Below are 17672 nucleotides of genomic sequence, written 5' to 3' on the forward strand. Positions count from 1 at the left end.
GCATTCCTTGGTGATTATGACTCCAGTGCAATTTCTACGTCTTGTTAATTGATGACTTGATAAGGCAGCTGAAAAGATATATTTGGTCAGTAACCACCATTTGTGACAAGGACAAAATGCAAGATCTTTTCATTAACTTACCAAGGACACTAATACCAAAATTGACTCAACTCTTCAGCATTACTCTGAAATAAGCTCTAAAAACTTTGAACATTTGCAAATCCTCTAAAGCCTAGCCTCAGATACTCAAACTTTTGGTGTATGATTACGATCCCATCAGTTTGATGAAGATCACAAGATAATACAACATCCTGATCTGAAACTTATTGGCATTGATTACATCAGTAGCTGTGATTTCAAAATACACCTGAGCAACCAGCTCAATTTTAGCTGCCTCAGTAAAATATATCAGCACATGTGAATATAAAATTGGAAGCTCTGTGCATATACACAGGGAATGATAATCTTCAACAAGAGAGAGTGTAACCAACTCCCCTTCTCATTCAATGACATTACCATTGTCAAACTCCTCACCATTATCAAGACTGACTAGAAAGTTAACTAGACCATCCACATAAATACTGTAACTATAAGAGTTACCACCTAAGGCAAATGTCACGAGTGTGATGGAATACTCTCCACTTGCCTGGATGAGTACAACTCCAACAACACTCAAGAAACTCAACACCATCCAGGAGAAAGCTTATGTAATTGGCATCCAATTTATCACCTTAAACATTCACCCCTTCTAAAATTGGTGCAATGAGAGTACAGTGTGCACCATCTACAAAATGTACTGCAGCAATTCACCTAAGGGATGTTCGACAGCACCTCCACTGCCTAGATGGACAAGGAAAGCAGGTGCATGGGGCCACCACCTCCAAATTTCTCACCAAGTCACACACCACCCTAACTTGGATCTATATTGTCTTCCCTTCATCATCATTAGGGGCTACATCTTCCAGTTGGCGAGTGGCAGGTGGGGTCTGCTCGCCGGCACGTAAAATGACGCAGGGTGACGTCGGTTGGGCATCCTGACATCACCCCGCATCATTTACATTCTCAGATCGGTGGGCGCGCAGCTGAGTTGGCTGCGTGCCCGCCGACCTGTCAATGGCCTATTAGTGCCATTAAAGAAGTAATTGAAAGCATTAATGGACCTGCCCGTCCAACCTTAAGGTTAGTGGGCAGGCCAGGAGCCCTGGAGGGCTTCTGAAAAAACATGAAACCTCATCCACGAGGGATTTAAAAATTTCAGAATATTTTAAAATAGAAGTTATGGACATGCCCCAACCATGTGACACTGTCACGAGGGAACAAGGCAACTGAAATTTTTTCTCATCTTTAGTATTTCAAACCTGAGCCGATCTCCCTGAGGCAGCACTTTGCCTCAAGGAGATCTGTGCGCTCTTTCGCGCACTCCTGGCACAGGGAAGCTCCCCCACCTACACAGTGAGCGCATAGCATTTCCTGGCAGATGTTAGGCTGGGCGGGCCTTAATTCCTGATTGGGAACCCGCCCGCCTGCATATCCCCCTGCCGACAGGGGGGAAATGTTGCCCTAGGTTAGATTTCTAGAACTCCTTATCTATCACTATTTAGGTTGCAGTCACCACCACTTCCTCAGGTCACTTAGGGATTGGAAATAAATTCATATCTAATGAATGAATAATTTGAAAAAAAGAAACAGGAAAAAAATTATACCACCAAGAGCTCATCCCTACTGGCCATTGTGTCAAAGCTCATTTAAACAATTAAATGAGAAATTCTGACAACATCTGATTCAACAGTTGCCAACATTTGGTCAACTCATGATTGACTGGCAGTCAACTTTATGAACTAGAAGCAGAAGCTCTGGCAATGCCCATCACCATGTTCACATAGTGAGTGACTTATTGAACTTGTTGAGAAGCGAACCTCTTACGACCAATGAACTAGATATACAACTTTCTCAAAAGACATAACTACTGACTCATGCATGTCTGTCTCATCCTAATACTGACAGAGAGGTTGTTTAGGAAGTGATGTTTGTTCTTCTCTCATATGATCTTGTGGATGCCATTCAAAGTAATGTTCCTTTCTCTTTGTTAACTATACATTCGGGAGGCATGTATTATGAGTCATCACAAGCCGAAAAGATACTATGCAGAGATTATTTTACACCTTATTGCCAAAGGGATTAAGTCAATTCCTCAAGAAATGTTGAAAAGAAATCCATCTCTTATTTCTATCCAAAGCAGGTGCAAAATATTGCAGGTCTTTCAGAAAAATTAATTGCAATAGCATATAATAAATCACAACTTAAGACAAGCTTCACATTTATGCCAAAGAAATGAATTACTGCTGCTGCTGCACCTCGATGTTCTATATAACTTCAGAGGCTGATCAAAACACCAGTGGCAGCATGCAGATAGAGCTTTCTGACAAAGAGCTATATCCATTTTATTCAAAGGTTTATAACAGACCTAATTGAAAGTATACATTACATCGGTATCACAGTATAACCTGTTCTAAATTTCTCTGCTCCAAACAACCACACGGGTCAATTGTCATGTCTCAACTTGCACCCCGATATGCCCCCTATTGCTAAAAGAGTGGAATAATTAAATAAGAAATTGTTCATTTGAATCCACACTCATGACCAAGAATTTGTCAAGAAAACAATATGTTTTCTGCCTGTTAACTCGAAACGCACAATAGATACTGTACAATTTGTAAAAATACATGTAGGAAAACTACTATCTTGTACAGAGTCATTATGAATGGACTACCATATGATTAGGATGCACTGTTTTCCTGTGGATGCCTGATATACTTTATTTGCCATCAAAACTAAGAAAGCACTTCTGTATAGAGAAACTGCAACTATTTTTCCATAGATAACCATTTAAAATTGTTGTTCGGTTTGAAGTACAAAATGTCACCTGGATTTAAAATCAACTTTTGATTGAAACCAGCAAGCTGTACCTATCTAACTTCCTATGTAGCATTATTCAGTTAGCCTCAATTTTGCTGACAGTGTGGCCTTCGACATACTGCATTCGACTGGCATTCCTGTGCATATACTTGTAAAGAGTTAGACTGAGTTGTTAACTATTGGCAGCATTTTCCCGTTGGCGAACAGGGGGGCAAGGCCCGCTCGCGAACACATGGTGACTTTGGGTGGGCGTCCCGACGTCATTCAGATTCTCAGTTCGGCAGCTGAGTCGGCTGCACGCCTGCTGAACTGCCAAAGGCCTATTAAAAGGTAATGAAAATAATTAACTGAGCCGCCCTGCCCAACCTTCAGGTTGGCGAGTGGGTGAAGAGCCCAGGCGGCCGTTGCAGTTTTCATGAAACCTCATCCACGGGCAGGATGAGGTTTCATGAAGGGTTTATTTAATTAAAAATTTTTGAAATAAATAATGGACATGTCCCAGCTCATGTGACAGTTTCACATGCGGGGACATGTCCGTAAATTTTTTTTCCTACCTTTATTCAAATTTCCATAACTTAAACAAATCGAAAGAGTGGGCAAAGCTAAATCGCTCTTGCATAAAACTGGTACAAGCTGAATGGTGGTCTCGGTGCTGTAACCAATGAAAGAGCATAGGGAACCACTCAGAGGATCCCCCTGATGTTCGTATAGGGAGCGCTCAGCACTTCTGGGAGTGCGTCATGATGGGCGGGCCTTAAATGGCCCGCCCATGTAAAATGGCGGCGTCGATCAGGTTCGCGCCTGCCCAACACCCCCCCCCTCCCCGGGGGGGGCGGGGGGCGGGGGGGGGGGGTTGTGTGTGGATTTCTGGCTGATGACATGAATGTGCGCCTTGACATCCATGTGCAATAGTTCCTGGAATGTGTGTACCATAACCTTATATCAGACTGGAGCAGACGCACTACCATTCCTCTGTCAGAGCACCACCTTGTCAATGTCTCAATGAAGATGGTAGAGCTGGAAATAGAATCATAGAATGGTTACAGCACAGAGACTGCCATTCAGCCCATTAAGCTTGCACCAATTCCCTGCAAGAGCGACTTACCTTTGCCCACTGCCCTGCAATTTTACTCCTTTAGATGGTTATCTAATTCCCTTTTGAAGGCAATGGACGAACCTGCCTCCTGTCGTAATGCAATCCAGATTGTAACCACTCACTGCATGAAACAAAATTCCTCAATGCACCTTTGATTCTTTTGCTAATCACGGTAAATCAATGTCCTCGGGTTCTCAATCCTTCTGTCAACAGGAACAATTTACCTCTATCTACTGAGACCCCTCATGATTATGAGTATCTCTATCAAATTTCCCATCAACCTTTGTTTCTCTGAGGAAAACAACCCCAGCTTCTCCAATCTAAACATGTAACTGAAGGCCCTTATCCCCGCAACCATTCTTGTAAATCTTTTCTGCACCTTCGCTAAAGCCTTCACATCCTTCAGAAATAGTCATCCTACACAAATTTCAAAGGAATGGCCATACAAAAAGGATGCTGGGTGGGTTCTAGAAGTTGGTGGGCCATTGGGAGGCCTCCAGTGTTGAAGATGTTGCAGGCTGTGATGCAGGTAAGAAGAGGAGGCACATCAAGGAGAAATTAGCCTCTCAGCACCTATTACAAACTTTGTAAGAATGGTCAGAGCTACTGGACCAGCACCATTTTGGAGAGTGGACCACACCGCCCCCCCCCCCCCCCCTCCACCCCCCGCCATAGTGTAACTTGTTAACTTGGGGTCAGGGCCTTGGCCATCTAATTATGATAATTGTGGGAGGAAAGGGGGGCTGGGGGATTGGAAGGGCGGGGGGAGGAGGGTCGATGAAGCCCTCACATTGATCGCGGCACACCGGCCTCTGGGTCTGCCAACAGGAGCCTGCCTCCAGGAATTTGTTCCGGATGCCATTGAGGGCCGCAGGTCGACTGGAAATCTAAACCTCTAATCACTGGTCTTAATAGCCCTGTTGATTACATTAACAAGCTACTCACCCAGCTGTCACCCTGCTTGACCTACCTCATTAAAAACTGCTGCTGTGGTAAATTCTCGGACTGCCCACCTCCATTCCCATCTCTGGTAGGCTTCCAAATCTGGCCCTATTTATGAAGCCCATTATCCCATATCCTTTTTAACCACATTCTCAAGCTACCTTGCTAAATTCAAAGATATGTGCGTATTTTCTCCCCATTGGTTAGTATTTCAAACCTGAGCCGATCTCCCTGAGGCAGCACTTTGCCTCAAGGAGATCTGTGCGCTCTTTCGCGCACTCCTGGCACAGGGAAGCTCCCCCACCTACACAGTGAGCGCATAGCATTTCCTGGCAGATGTTAGGCTGGGCGGGCCTTAATTCCTGATTGGGAACCCGCCCGCCTGCATATCCCCCTGCCGACAGGGGGGAAATGTTGCCCTAGGTTAGATTTCTAGAACTCCTTATCTATCACTATTTAGGTTGCAGTCACCACCACTTCCTCAGGTCACTTAGGGATTGGAAATAAATTCATATCTAATGAATGAATAATTTGAAAAAAAGAAACAGGAAAAAAATTATACCACCAAGAGCTCATCCCTACTGGCCATTGTGTCAAAGCTCATTTAAACAATTAAATGAGAAATTCTGACAACATCTGATTCAACAGTTGCCAACATTTGGTCAACTCATGATTGACTGGCAGTCAACTTTATGAACTAGAAGCAGAAGCTCTGGCAATGCCCATCACCATGTTCACATAGTGAGTGACTTATTGAACTTGTTGAGAAGCGAACCTCTTACGACCAATGAACTAGATATACAACTTTCTCAAAAGACATAACTACTGACTCATGCATGTCTGTCTCATCCTAATACTGACAGAGAGGTTGTTTAGGAAGTGATGTTTGTTCTTCTCTCATATGATCTTGTGGATGCCATTCAAAGTAATGTTCCTTTCTCTTTGTTAACTATACATTCGGGAGGCATGTATTATGAGTCATCACAAGCCGAAAAGATACTATGCAGAGATTATTTTACACCTTATTGCCAAAGGGATTAAGTCAATTCCTCAAGAAATGTTGAAAAGAAATCCATCTCTTATTTCTATCCAAAGCAGGTGCAAAATATTGCAGGTCTTTCAGAAAAATTAATTGCAATAGCATATAATAAATCACAACTTAAGACAAGCTTCACATTTATGCCAAAGAAATGAATTACTGCTGCTGCTGCACCTCGATGTTCTATATAACTTCAGAGGCTGATCAAAACACCAGTGGCAGCATGCAGATAGAGCTTTCTGACAAGAGCTATATCCATTTTATTCAAAGGTTTATAACAGACCTAATTGAAAGTATACATTACATCGGTATCACAGTATAACCTGTTCTAAATTTCTCTGCTCCAAACAACCACACGGGTCAATTGTCATGTCTCAACTTGCACCCCGATATGCCCCCTATTGCTAAAAGAGTGGAATAATTAAATAAGAAATTGTTCATTTGAATCCACACTCATGACCAAGAATTTGTCAAGAAAACAATATGTTTTCTGCCTGTTAACTCGAAACGCACAATAGATACTGTACAATTTGTAAAAATACATGTAGGAAAACTACTATCTTGTACAGAGTCATTATGAATGGACTACCATATGATTAGGATGCACTGTTTTCCTGTGGATGCCTGATATACTTTATTTGCCATCAAAACCAAGAAAGCACTTCTGTATAGAGAAACTGCAACTATTTTTCCATAGATAACCATTTAAAATTGTTGTTCGGTTTGAAGTACAAAATGTCACCTGGATTTAAAATCAACTTTTGATTGAAACCAGCAAGCTGTACCTATCTAACTTCCTATGTAGCATTATTCAGTTAGCCTCAATTTTGCTGACAGTGTGGCCTTCGACATACTGCATTCGACTGGCATTCCTGTGCATATACTTGTAAAGAGTTAGACTGAGTTGTTAACTATTGGCAGCATTTTCCCGTTGGCGAACAGGGGGGCAAGGCCCGCTCGCGAACACATGGTGACTTTGGGTGGGCGTCCCGACGTCATTCAGATTCTCAGTTCGGCAGCTGAGTCGGCTGCACGCCTGCTGAACTGCCAAAGGCCTATTAAAAGGTAATGAAAATAATTAACTGAGCCGCCCTGCCCAACCTTCAGGTTGGCGAGTGGGTGAAGAGCCCAGGCGGCCGTTGCAGTTTTCATGAAACCTCATCCACGGGCAGGATGAGGTTTCATGAAGGGTTTATTTAATTAAAAATTTTTGAAATAAATAATGGACATGTCCCAGCTCATGTGACAGTTTCACATGCGGGGACATGTCCGTAAATTTTTTTTCCTACCTTTATTCAAATTTCCATAACTTAAACAAATCGAAAGAGTGGGCAAAGCTAAATCGCTCTTGCATAAAACTGGTACAAGCTGAATGGTGGTCTCGGTGCTGTAACCAATGAAAGAGCATAGGGAACCACTCAGAGGATCCCCCTGATGTTCGTATAGGGAGCGCTCAGCACTTCTGGGAGTGCGTCATGATGGGCGGGCCTTAAATGGCCCGCCCATGTAAAATGGCGGCGTCGATCAGGTTCGCGCCTGCCCAACACCCCCCCCCTCCCCGGGGGGGGCGGGGGGCGGGGGGGGGGGTTGTGTGTGGATTTCTGGCTGATGACATGAATGTGCGCCTTGACATCCATGTGCAATAGTTCCTGGAATGTGTGTACCATAACCTTATATCAGACTGGAGCAGACGCACTACCATTCCTCTGTCAGAGCACCACCTTGTCAATGTCTCAATGAAGATGGTAGAGCTGGAAATAGAATCATAGAATGGTTACAGCACAGAGACTGCCATTCAGCCCATTAAGCTTGCACCAATTCCCTGCAAGAGCGACTTACCTTTGCCCACTGCCCTGCAATTTTACTCCTTTAGATGGTTATCTAATTCCCTTTTGAAGGCAATGGACGAACCTGCCTCCTGTCGTAATGCAATCCAGATTGTAACCACTCACTGCATGAAACAAAATTCCTCAATGCACCTTTGATTCTTTTGCTAATCACGGTAAATCAATGTCCTCGGGTTCTCAATCCTTCTGTCAACAGGAACAATTTACCTCTATCTACTGAGACCCCTCATGATTATGAGTATCTCTATCAAATTTCCCATCAACCTTTGTTTCTCTGAGGAAACAACCCCAGCTTCTCCAATCTAAACATGTAACTGAAGGCCCTTATCCCCGCAACCATTCTTGTAAATCTTTTCTGCACCTTCGCTAAAGCCTTCACATCCTTCAGAAATAGTCATCCTACACAAATTTCAAAGGAATGGCCATACAAAAAGGATGCTGGGTGGGTTCTAGAAGTTGGTGGGCCATTGGGAGGCCTCCAGTGTTGAAGATGTTGCAGGCTGTGATGCAGGTAAGAAGAGGAGGCACATCAAGGAGAAATTAGCCTCTCAGCACCTATTACAAACTTTGTAAGAATGGTCAGAGCTACTGGACCAGCACCATTTTGGAGAGTGGACCACACCGCCCCCCCCCCCCCCCTCCACCCCCCGCCATAGTGTAACTTGTTAACTTGGGGTCAGGGCCTTGGCCATCTAATTATGATAATTGTGGGAGGAAAGGGGGGCTGGGGGATTGGAAGGGCGGGGGGAGGAGGGTCGATGAAGCCCTCACATTGATCGCGGCACACCGGCCTCTGGGTCTGCCAACAGGAGCCTGCCTCCAGGAATTTGTTCCGGATGCCATTGAGGGCCGCAGGTCGACTGGAAATCTAAACCTCTAATCACTGGTCTTAATAGCCCTGTTGATTACATTAACAAGCTACTCACCCAGCTGTCACCCTGCTTGACCTACCTCATTAAAAACTGCTGCTGTGGTAAATTCTCGGACTGCCCACCTCCATTCCCATCTCTGGTAGGCTTCCAAATCTGGCCCTATTTATGAAGCCCATTATCCCATATCCTTTTTAACCACATTCTCAAGCTACCTTGCTAAATTCAAAGATATGTGCGTATTTTCTCCCCATTGGGCGGGCTGGTCGGGAGCGGGCGTGGAGCCGATTGCCGCCCGCGATCGGCTGTGCACCGCAATTTTACGTGGGTGTGCCAATTAAGGCCCGCCCAGCATGACACGTGTTTAGAAATGCTCAGCACTACCTGTGCGGGTGGGGGGAGCAGGAGGAAGAGTTGGGGCTTGTGGTCTTTTGCGCATGCATGCAAATGAGCGCAGAAATCTCCGAGGCACAGAGCTGCCTCAGGGAGAATAATATTATAATGTGAATTTTCAATAAAGAAGCTAAAAAAAATAATTTACACATGTCCCCTCATGTGACAGTGTCACATGAACTAGGACATGTTTTTGAAATAGTCGAAAAATATTTATTAATGTAATAAATCCTTCATGGAGCCTCATCCCGCCCATGGATGAGGTTTCATGAAAAATGCGAAGGCCGTTTGGGCTCTTCGCCTGCCTTAAGGTTGGGCGGGCAGGCCTGTTAATATCTTTAATTGGTTCATTAATGGCCTTAACAGGCCTTTGACAGTTCGGCGGATGCGCAGCCGACTCTGGTACACACACGCTGAATGAAAGATAGGAATGACGTGTGGTGACATCACCGCGCATCATTTTACGTGTCGGCGTGCAGGGCCTGCCACCACCCCCACCCCGGCACACCGAACAGAAAATTCTGCCCCAGGTCTTTCTGTCCCTTAAAAATTGTACTCTCTATTTTATATTGTCTCTCCTCTTTCTTCCAACCAAATTGTATTATTTCGCACATCTCTGCATTAAATTTCACCTTCCATATGTCTGCCCATTTCACCTGTCTATGTTTTCTTCAGGTCTAGTTTTATGTATTTTATAAAAACATATATTTGAGAGAATAATAAATGTTACAAAATCAGCAAATAAGATTTAATAGGTCACATCTTTTAATTTCATCCAGTCCATCTTTGCAACACCAAAACAACTCAAGCAAAGTTGCAAAACACATACTGTGTGAGGGCAACTATATTGCATGACTCTTGCTCGCTCTTGAAGTGTTCAACTGACCATGCCATCTTCCTCTACCGTTCCTCCTCTGTCCAACTCTGTACCATTGCTCTTTCATGATTCTATCCTAAATTATCATAATATAGCCAGTGCATTTTCAACAATGGCATCTGTTACCTCTTGCACTTAGTCACCTACAGAGTTCCACAAAGCTCTCTCCTTAGTCTCTTTTCTTCCTCATCTACATGCTGTCCCTTTGTGACATGATCCACAAGCACCGAGTTAGCTTTTTCTGTCGCTCCAACACTCCACTGAACTCCTTGACTTCCTTTTTGCTGTATGACTACTTGTCCGCCATTAAATCTTGGATGAGTCACAACTTCCTACAGTTCTACACAAGGGAAATGGAAACCATCATTTGCACCTACACTAAAAACTCCAATCGTTTTCTCATGCAGACCAATTGCAAACCCTAAACTGTGTTTTAAATTCCATAGCATAAGATTTCCTACTTCAATGTTTGCAGCATTGCCTTCCTATCTCATCCACTTTAAATATCATTTCACTCAACACTTTCCTTTGCTTGCTTAATTATAATAAAACTTGTCCAGAAATCTGTTATTTCCTGTGATGTGCCACGTTCCCTTCATAAGCCCTGTTCTTGTTGACTACATTGGCTTAGCCTACACCAATATATTAAAATTAAAATCTTGATCCTCATATGTAAGTCTCTTCACAGCTTTGCCTATCCCTATCTCCGATCTTCTGACTCTTAGCTTTTTTATGGATACTCTCCTCCCAGCACCTGTGACAGAGTCAGAGCCTACTCTGTGGAGCTGTCTCCCTAAACCCAATTTCTCTCCAACCTGAAAAATATTCCAAACCATGCCTTTTTGATCAAGCTGTAGGTTATTTTTTCCTTATATCTGTCTTCATGGCTTGATGTCTATTTTTGTAGACATGTTTTCAAAGATTTTTTTACATTAAAATGTAATATTTAAAAATATTGTTTAAATGTAGGAGGAAACAGCAGAGGAATCGGATCGAGTGGAAAGCTCTTTCAGAGAGTTGGCATTGGTGCAACTGAATGAGTGGCTTTCTTTGCTATAAAGTTCAACGATTCTGAATTGTTAAAGCAACATCAGTGATTAAAGTGTGTTCCTCATATATTAAGAAATATTCTATTCATGTATTGATTTGATTACATTTCTGCCACTGAAGTATAGGTCATTTCTGTACAAGCATAATTAAACTAAATTGACAGGACATACTCAAAACACTATCAGAAACTAATACACCAGATTTGAGGGAGGGAGTCTGCAATGTAGATCCTGAGCTATTAATACAGGAATAAATTGAGCAAGTTAGAACTTAGTTCTACTAATAACAGCTTATAATAAAAATGAAGTAATAATGATAACTCAATGCAATTTATTATTTTGTTTGCTTCAAATTCAAAAATGTTTTTAGATCTTGACACTATCATCCCATTGTGTATAAGTAACTTACAATCATAAAAAACTTTTTCCCAGTTAGATGTTTAAAAGCAAAGCAACTTAAATCTCTAACATAGATAACAGGAACCAAAGGCAAGATTTAAGCAACTTATCTGTAAAAAACACAAATTAGTAAAAACAAAAAAATACAATTATGTCTTAAACTTTAGCAGAATTATTCCATAAATAGAGAAGAGAAACAAGTGAAAAATATTACATAAATCATGGTAAAATAAACAATTATTGGCTAATGCAGGGAGAAGCTTGACCAGTTGAAGCAGATGAAATGAAAGAGGGATTCTGGTGAGTACAGTTTTTCAATGAGTAAACAATTACTTACAGACATAATTAATTAATTCTCATACTGCATAAAGAGACTGCTTAAATGTATTTGGACTTGTTATAGGAGTGAGCACAGACTTTATACGAAAATATAAGTGATATTACTTCAATAGCATCGAAATATATTGTATCGTTAGAAAAAATTAACAGGTGCATTTAGCAAATGTAACAAAGGTCAACTACCCAACTTCATGAAAAATATTTCTTTCACTTCAAACAAACTTAGCTTTTCTCTACCAAGGGCAGGGACAACAAAGACAAGAAATTCAATTTATTTTGATTAAGAAGGATCAATAGCACCAGAGTTGAAAATGAGTCACTTTTTGAAAGTTGCAGTACTATAATTCTTCATATTGACTGACTGATCTATAATATATTGATTGACAATAATGCTACCATATCTGTAGGGCTCATTGAACATAAGGCACTTTGGAATTTTTTGTATAATCTTGAAACCTTAAAGAAAAGTTGGCTCAACAGAAAATGGAGCTTAGCCTATGACTCAAATTCATGTAGCCTTTGCCCATCTCCCTCACAGGGTTGTTTCAGGACAAAGTCCTTGCAGCAGACTTCTTTCGCTTCCTTATATTTCCAAACTTGCCCAAGAATTTATCAAATAGCAGCTTAATAAAGATCAACTGAGCTTTTTTGGTGGTCAAAGTGAAGAAAAGGGAAGAGGAAGAATCTAGAATCTTCATCAGGACTACCTTTAGACTAACAGTTTAATCTGTACTTCATGTCTCAAAGAAATTGTAAGCCTCCAAAATGGTTTTGCAGAATATTCTGAATGGTGAGGCCATATCCATTAAATGCTTGTAAGCTCTTGTTAGATATGTCAGCTGGTCTATATGACAGCAGTAAAGTCTGATCAATATATCTGGTAAGTGGCAATTCAAACTTAAATGATGCCCTCAAGATAAATGTTGATGCTGCTCCCATTACATTTACTTGCACAATTCCCCAGTTGAAGATGTGTGGTATCAAACGTATGATGGGTAATTGAAAAATCCTTTAATAAATGTTGTAGCCCTGGATGTTACTCCTAAAAATTCGGCACTTTTATGAAGGAATTTGATTTGCAATGTCAAGCTGAAAGGATCTGCAAAATTTGTCCTGTAGCGTGGTTAGTTGGCCATGTTGGACACCTTTTGCCTACAGGTATCACAAGTACTTTGCAAACATGCCTCCTATGCAACAAATTCAATAAATTGGTCAGTATCATGCCAGTGTCTTCTCCTTCCATCAATTTATCAGTCTCTCTTTGATAACCTACCCGTGTCCCCAGGTGAAATTCTCTGTATCCATGCAGATCTCTTTTAAGATGGGGAGTCAGTCAATAAAGACCACAACGGCAGCTGATTCTGCACTGGGTGTGGGGGTAGGGGGTTATAATTAGTAGTGGGAGAATTAAATAGTAGAGGGTGGTCAATAAGATGGGCAGATCATCCTGGGGAGTTTGAAAGCATGGTAACGGGGAAACTACAGACTTAGATGGGCTGGGCTTAGGATCAGGTCATAAAATTGGAGGTCTTGGGGGAAGATCCCTTTGGGGGTTACCCAATCATGGGAACTCTACAGGTAGGCAGCTGGATCCTCGAAGCAGGTGTAAGTACACTCCATCTTGAATCTACCAAGTCTTCACCTCAATGAAGCTGCTTCAGATATAACTGGAAATGGGTGGGCTGGAGGCAGATTTGGATCAGGAAACAGATTTCTCAGACTTGAAAACTCCCTTCCCTCATCACCTATTTCACCACCACTCCCACCATCCTGCCCCACTTCTCTATTCCAATTCAACAATGTATGGAAAATGGCCTGAGAGAAATGATTCTCTGATGATGTCACTAGCTTATTTCAACTTGGACATCAGGAGTGATCTAGAGGTTTCTTTATTCTTCCAAAATTTTATAGCCTCTCTAAAAATATAGAGAGCTAGTATATTGGAGGCTGAATGTGCAAAATCTTAGGGTCATTCAGAATGAACTGAATTATAATTGAATCATATTTTATATTTTCCTCAGAATCATTAAAAAAATTCAAAATTTAAATGAATGATCATGACCATCTGATAAAAGAAGTGCATTCTGAAGGGGGCACAATTTTCACACCCAGTATTTGCTATTAATCAAAACTTGCAAAACTAGGGCCAACATGCAAGATTCCAATGTGACGAAAATAAGCTCGTGTGGGATTAAATACATGCACAGCATCACATCGTCCCATCTGAAAAAAAATCATTGCAGTCCTCCTGCTGATTTTCTAGGTTTTGCAAAAGATCATGTATACTTGAGGTCATAACATTTTTGTAAATAACTAGCCAGTTCTAGTTTTAACAGTTGGTATATTTTTCTAAGATTAGAAATAGCAGAAGCCAAATGAGCAAACAGACAACGAAGCTAATTCAAATATTCCAGGGTAGGTCTTCACAATACAACTTAAATAAATTTAAAATGCCAGTCGGTGTAATTGGAAAACTGAATGACTAACTTAACCGAGGTATATAATTACATTGGCTATTTCATAAAGCAACCAAAGAAAATTTATAGTTACAGCTATAGCTAGAAGTTTATTTTTTATTACTGAAGAGGAGTTTCTAAAGCTAATCTCTGCACTTAGCAGAAGGGGGTATATAGCTTCCCTTAGTGTTATCTGGCTTTCTGTCTGGAAGCAAGAGTTGGTTAAAAATAAGCTCACAATGGTGTGCAGACTGGGAAGCTATTTTTGTGAAAGCCACAGGAGCCTGCATGGTTGTCAATAGTGATAAAAAGACAGGGAAAACAGAGCAGAAAAATACAGAATCACAAGAATAAAAAAATGACGTCAGTACTTATGACTTCAAACTTACCTTAACTCCATCCGTCTTCTTGTTCATCAAACTCTTTGCTGCTGTAAATTAATTGAAAAAAAGGTCATACTTAGGCGCATAACTTCTAAGAGCCACAAGCAATTTTTTTGGCAAAGCCAGCACTGTTTAACTTGCAGCAGCAACAGCAGTAATAGTTAAAGAGCTGCTGCAGGCCAAAGCTAATTTTGCTGCAGTTGAAAGCAATCAACGTTAGGCAGAAAAAAACCCAAAGCAAATTTATAAACAGCAGGCAAAAGTTGATTTTAAATTCAATAGCAAGCACAGATTATTAATCAATCAGGCAGTAATTGCTTCGAGATGCAAAAATGCCCGATTAGTGGCTTAGGGTCTTACCTTACAGGGAACACGTCCCAAATAAAGTGGAAAAAGGAAAAAAAATGGAGGAACAGAAACAAACAGGTGTTTGATTAGGTCACTTCTTTCTCAACATTTCCCAATACAAGTAGACATTAAATGTGTAATACCTTAGAAAGAAATGGGGACTTTTATCTGCAACTGATTTATAACAGTTTCAAAAAAACATACAAGGTATTACTAAAAACTGGGGATTAATAAAGGTAGCACTTTCTTAGGCTGCGATTTGCATATTGAATGACACAAAAACCCTGCATAATATTCCTTTTGTGTAACTGTTTGCGTCTGCTTAAAATTGGTCGATTAAATGAGCGCAGGTAAAAGAGAAGTGCAAACTTGGTATCAGATTTTGTTTGACAAGTAGAAATAAAAAGTCAGCTTAAAAAAGTCAATTCATGATCTTTCAGAAATTTATTGATTTGTAAAATGTACTTAAACAAGGAAACTGCATTTAGGTCAAATTTAGCAACACTTCTTCACTGTGTTATAATTAGAAGTAAAAAGAATAACATAATTAGGATTAGAATCAACCTTTCCCCATATATCATCAGTGGGACGGATTTTGTTAATTTGTACTTCATATATTCCACAGCAGCTGAGCATAGCGCCTACATTTCTCCCACTCTCCTGCTGTAACTTCAGCATAGGATGAGCAGAACCTCTGGAGAAATAGCATAAAAGGTTGAAAGTGGCCTTGCCGTTTTTCCAGGGATTCTGCCAATGTTTCACCTAAGCTATGGCAAAATATTGGGATAACCTGCACACAAATTCAAGGCCATTATACACTACATATTTGCAACTTTTACTTCAGAAATGTCTCTGATTAATCCACAAAATCTACTGTGTAGGTTGTTAAATCAAACAATTACAATTTATTCATCTGATTTATTTTGATAGCCAAAATATTAGACCATTAGAGCAAGAGTAGACCATTCATTCCCTCAAGTCTGTTCCATCATTCAATTAAATCATGGCTGATCTATATTTTAAATCCATTAATTTACTTTTAATCTAAATCTCTTACTACCCATACCTAACAAAAATCTTTCAACCCCAGTTTTGCAGATTTCAACTGACCCAGCTTCCAGAGTCTTGTGGGGGTAAGTTCCACAATTTCGCCAACCTTCGTGTGAAGGAGTCCTTCCCGACTCCTAATTGGCCTAGTTCTAAATTTAAGATTATGCCTTTATCTCTGGACTCCCCACCAGAGGGAGCAGTTTCTCTGTACAGATATCTACCCTATGAAATAAAAGCAAAAAACTGCGGATGCTGAAAATCCAAAACAAAAACAGAATTACCTGGAAAAACTCAGCAGGTCTGGCAGCATCGGCAGAGAAGAATAAAGTTGACGTTTCGAGTCCTCATGACCCTTCAACAGAACTGAGTAAAAATAGTAGAGGGGTGAAATGTAAGCTGGTTTAAGGTGGGGGGTGGGGGGAGAGAAGTGGGGGGGGGGGTGGTTGTAGGGACAAGCAAGCAGCGATAGGAGCAGATAATCAAAATATGTCACAGACAAAAGAACAAAGAGGTGTTGAAGATGGTGATATTATCTAAAAGAATGTGCAAATTAAGAATGGATGGCAGGACATGCAAGGTACAGCTCCAGAGGGGGTGGGGTGAAATATGACCAAAAAGGGCATAAAAGGTATAGATTTAAAAATAATGGAAATAGGTGGGAAAAGAAAAATCTATATGAATTATTGGAAAAAACAAAAGGGAGGGGGAAGAAACGGAAAGGGGGTGGGGATGGAGGAGGGAGTTCAAGATCTAAAGTTGTTGAACTCAATATTCAGTACGGAAGGCTGTAAAGTGCCTAGTCGGAAGATGAGGTGCTGTTCCTCCAGTTTGCGTTGAGCTTTACTGGAACAATGCAGCAAGCCAAGGACAGACATGTGGGCAAGAGAGCAGGGTGGAGTGTTAAAATGGCAAGTGACAGGGAGGTTTGGGTCATTCTTGCGGACAGACCGAAGGTGTTCTGCAAAGTGGTCACCCAGTTTGCGTTTGGTCTCTCCAATGTAGAGGAGACTGCATTGGGAGCAACGAATGCAGTAGACTAAGTTGGGGGAAATGCAAGTGAAATGCTGCTTCACTTGAAAGGAGTGTTTGGGCCCTTGGACGGTGAGGAGAGAGGAAGTGAAGGGGCAGGTGTTGCATCTTTTGCGTATGCATGGGGAGGTGCCATAGGTGGGGGTTGAGGAGTAGGGGGTGATGGAGGAGTGGACCAGGGTGTCCCAGAGGGAGCGATCCCTACGGGATGCGGGGCGGTGAAGGGAAGACGTGTTTGGTGGTGGCATCATGCTGTAGTTGGCGGAAATGGTGGAGTATGATCTTTTGAATGTGGAGGCTGGTGGGGTGATAAGTGAGGACAAGGGGGACCTTATCATGTTTCTGGGAGGGAAGCGAAGGCGTGAGGGCGGATGCGCGGGAGATGGGCCGGACATGGTTGAAGGCCCTGTCAACCACTGTGGGTGGAAAACCTCAGTTAAGGAAGAAGGAGGACATGTCAGAGGAACTGTTTTTGAAGGTAGCATCATCAGAACAGATGCGACGGAGGCGAAGGAACTGAGAGAATGGGATGGAGTCCTTACAGGAAGCGGGGTGTGAGGAACTGAAGTCGAGGTAGCTGTGGGAGTCGGTAGGCTTGTAATGGATATTGGTGGATGGTCTATCACCAGAAATTGAGACA

At 41.7% G+C, this 17672-nt stretch overlaps 1 protein-coding gene across 7 annotated transcripts in view; it reads right to left on the reverse strand.

Moving 5' to 3' along the window:
* Positions 1-17672, reverse strand: part of LOC121289434 (calcium/calmodulin-dependent protein kinase type II subunit delta) — a 346749-nt gene that overhangs the window by 42555 nt on the left and 286522 nt on the right. For 4 of the 7 annotated variants that reach the window (XM_041209007.1, XM_041209331.1, XM_041209266.1 and 1 more), the window contains exon 13: positions 14612-14652. In XM_041209007.1, the coding sequence (XP_041064941.1) occupies positions 14612-14652 (41 nt within the window). The remainder of the gene's footprint in view (positions 1-14611; positions 14653-17672) is intronic. The other 3 variants (XM_041209180.1, XM_041209091.1, XM_041209421.1) reach the window with 1 other exon arrangement.

Source organism: Carcharodon carcharias, chromosome 1, assembly GCF_017639515.1.
Source record: "Carcharodon carcharias isolate sCarCar2 chromosome 1, sCarCar2.pri, whole genome shotgun sequence".
Lineage (NCBI taxonomy): Eukaryota > Metazoa > Chordata > Chondrichthyes > Lamniformes > Lamnidae > Carcharodon > Carcharodon carcharias.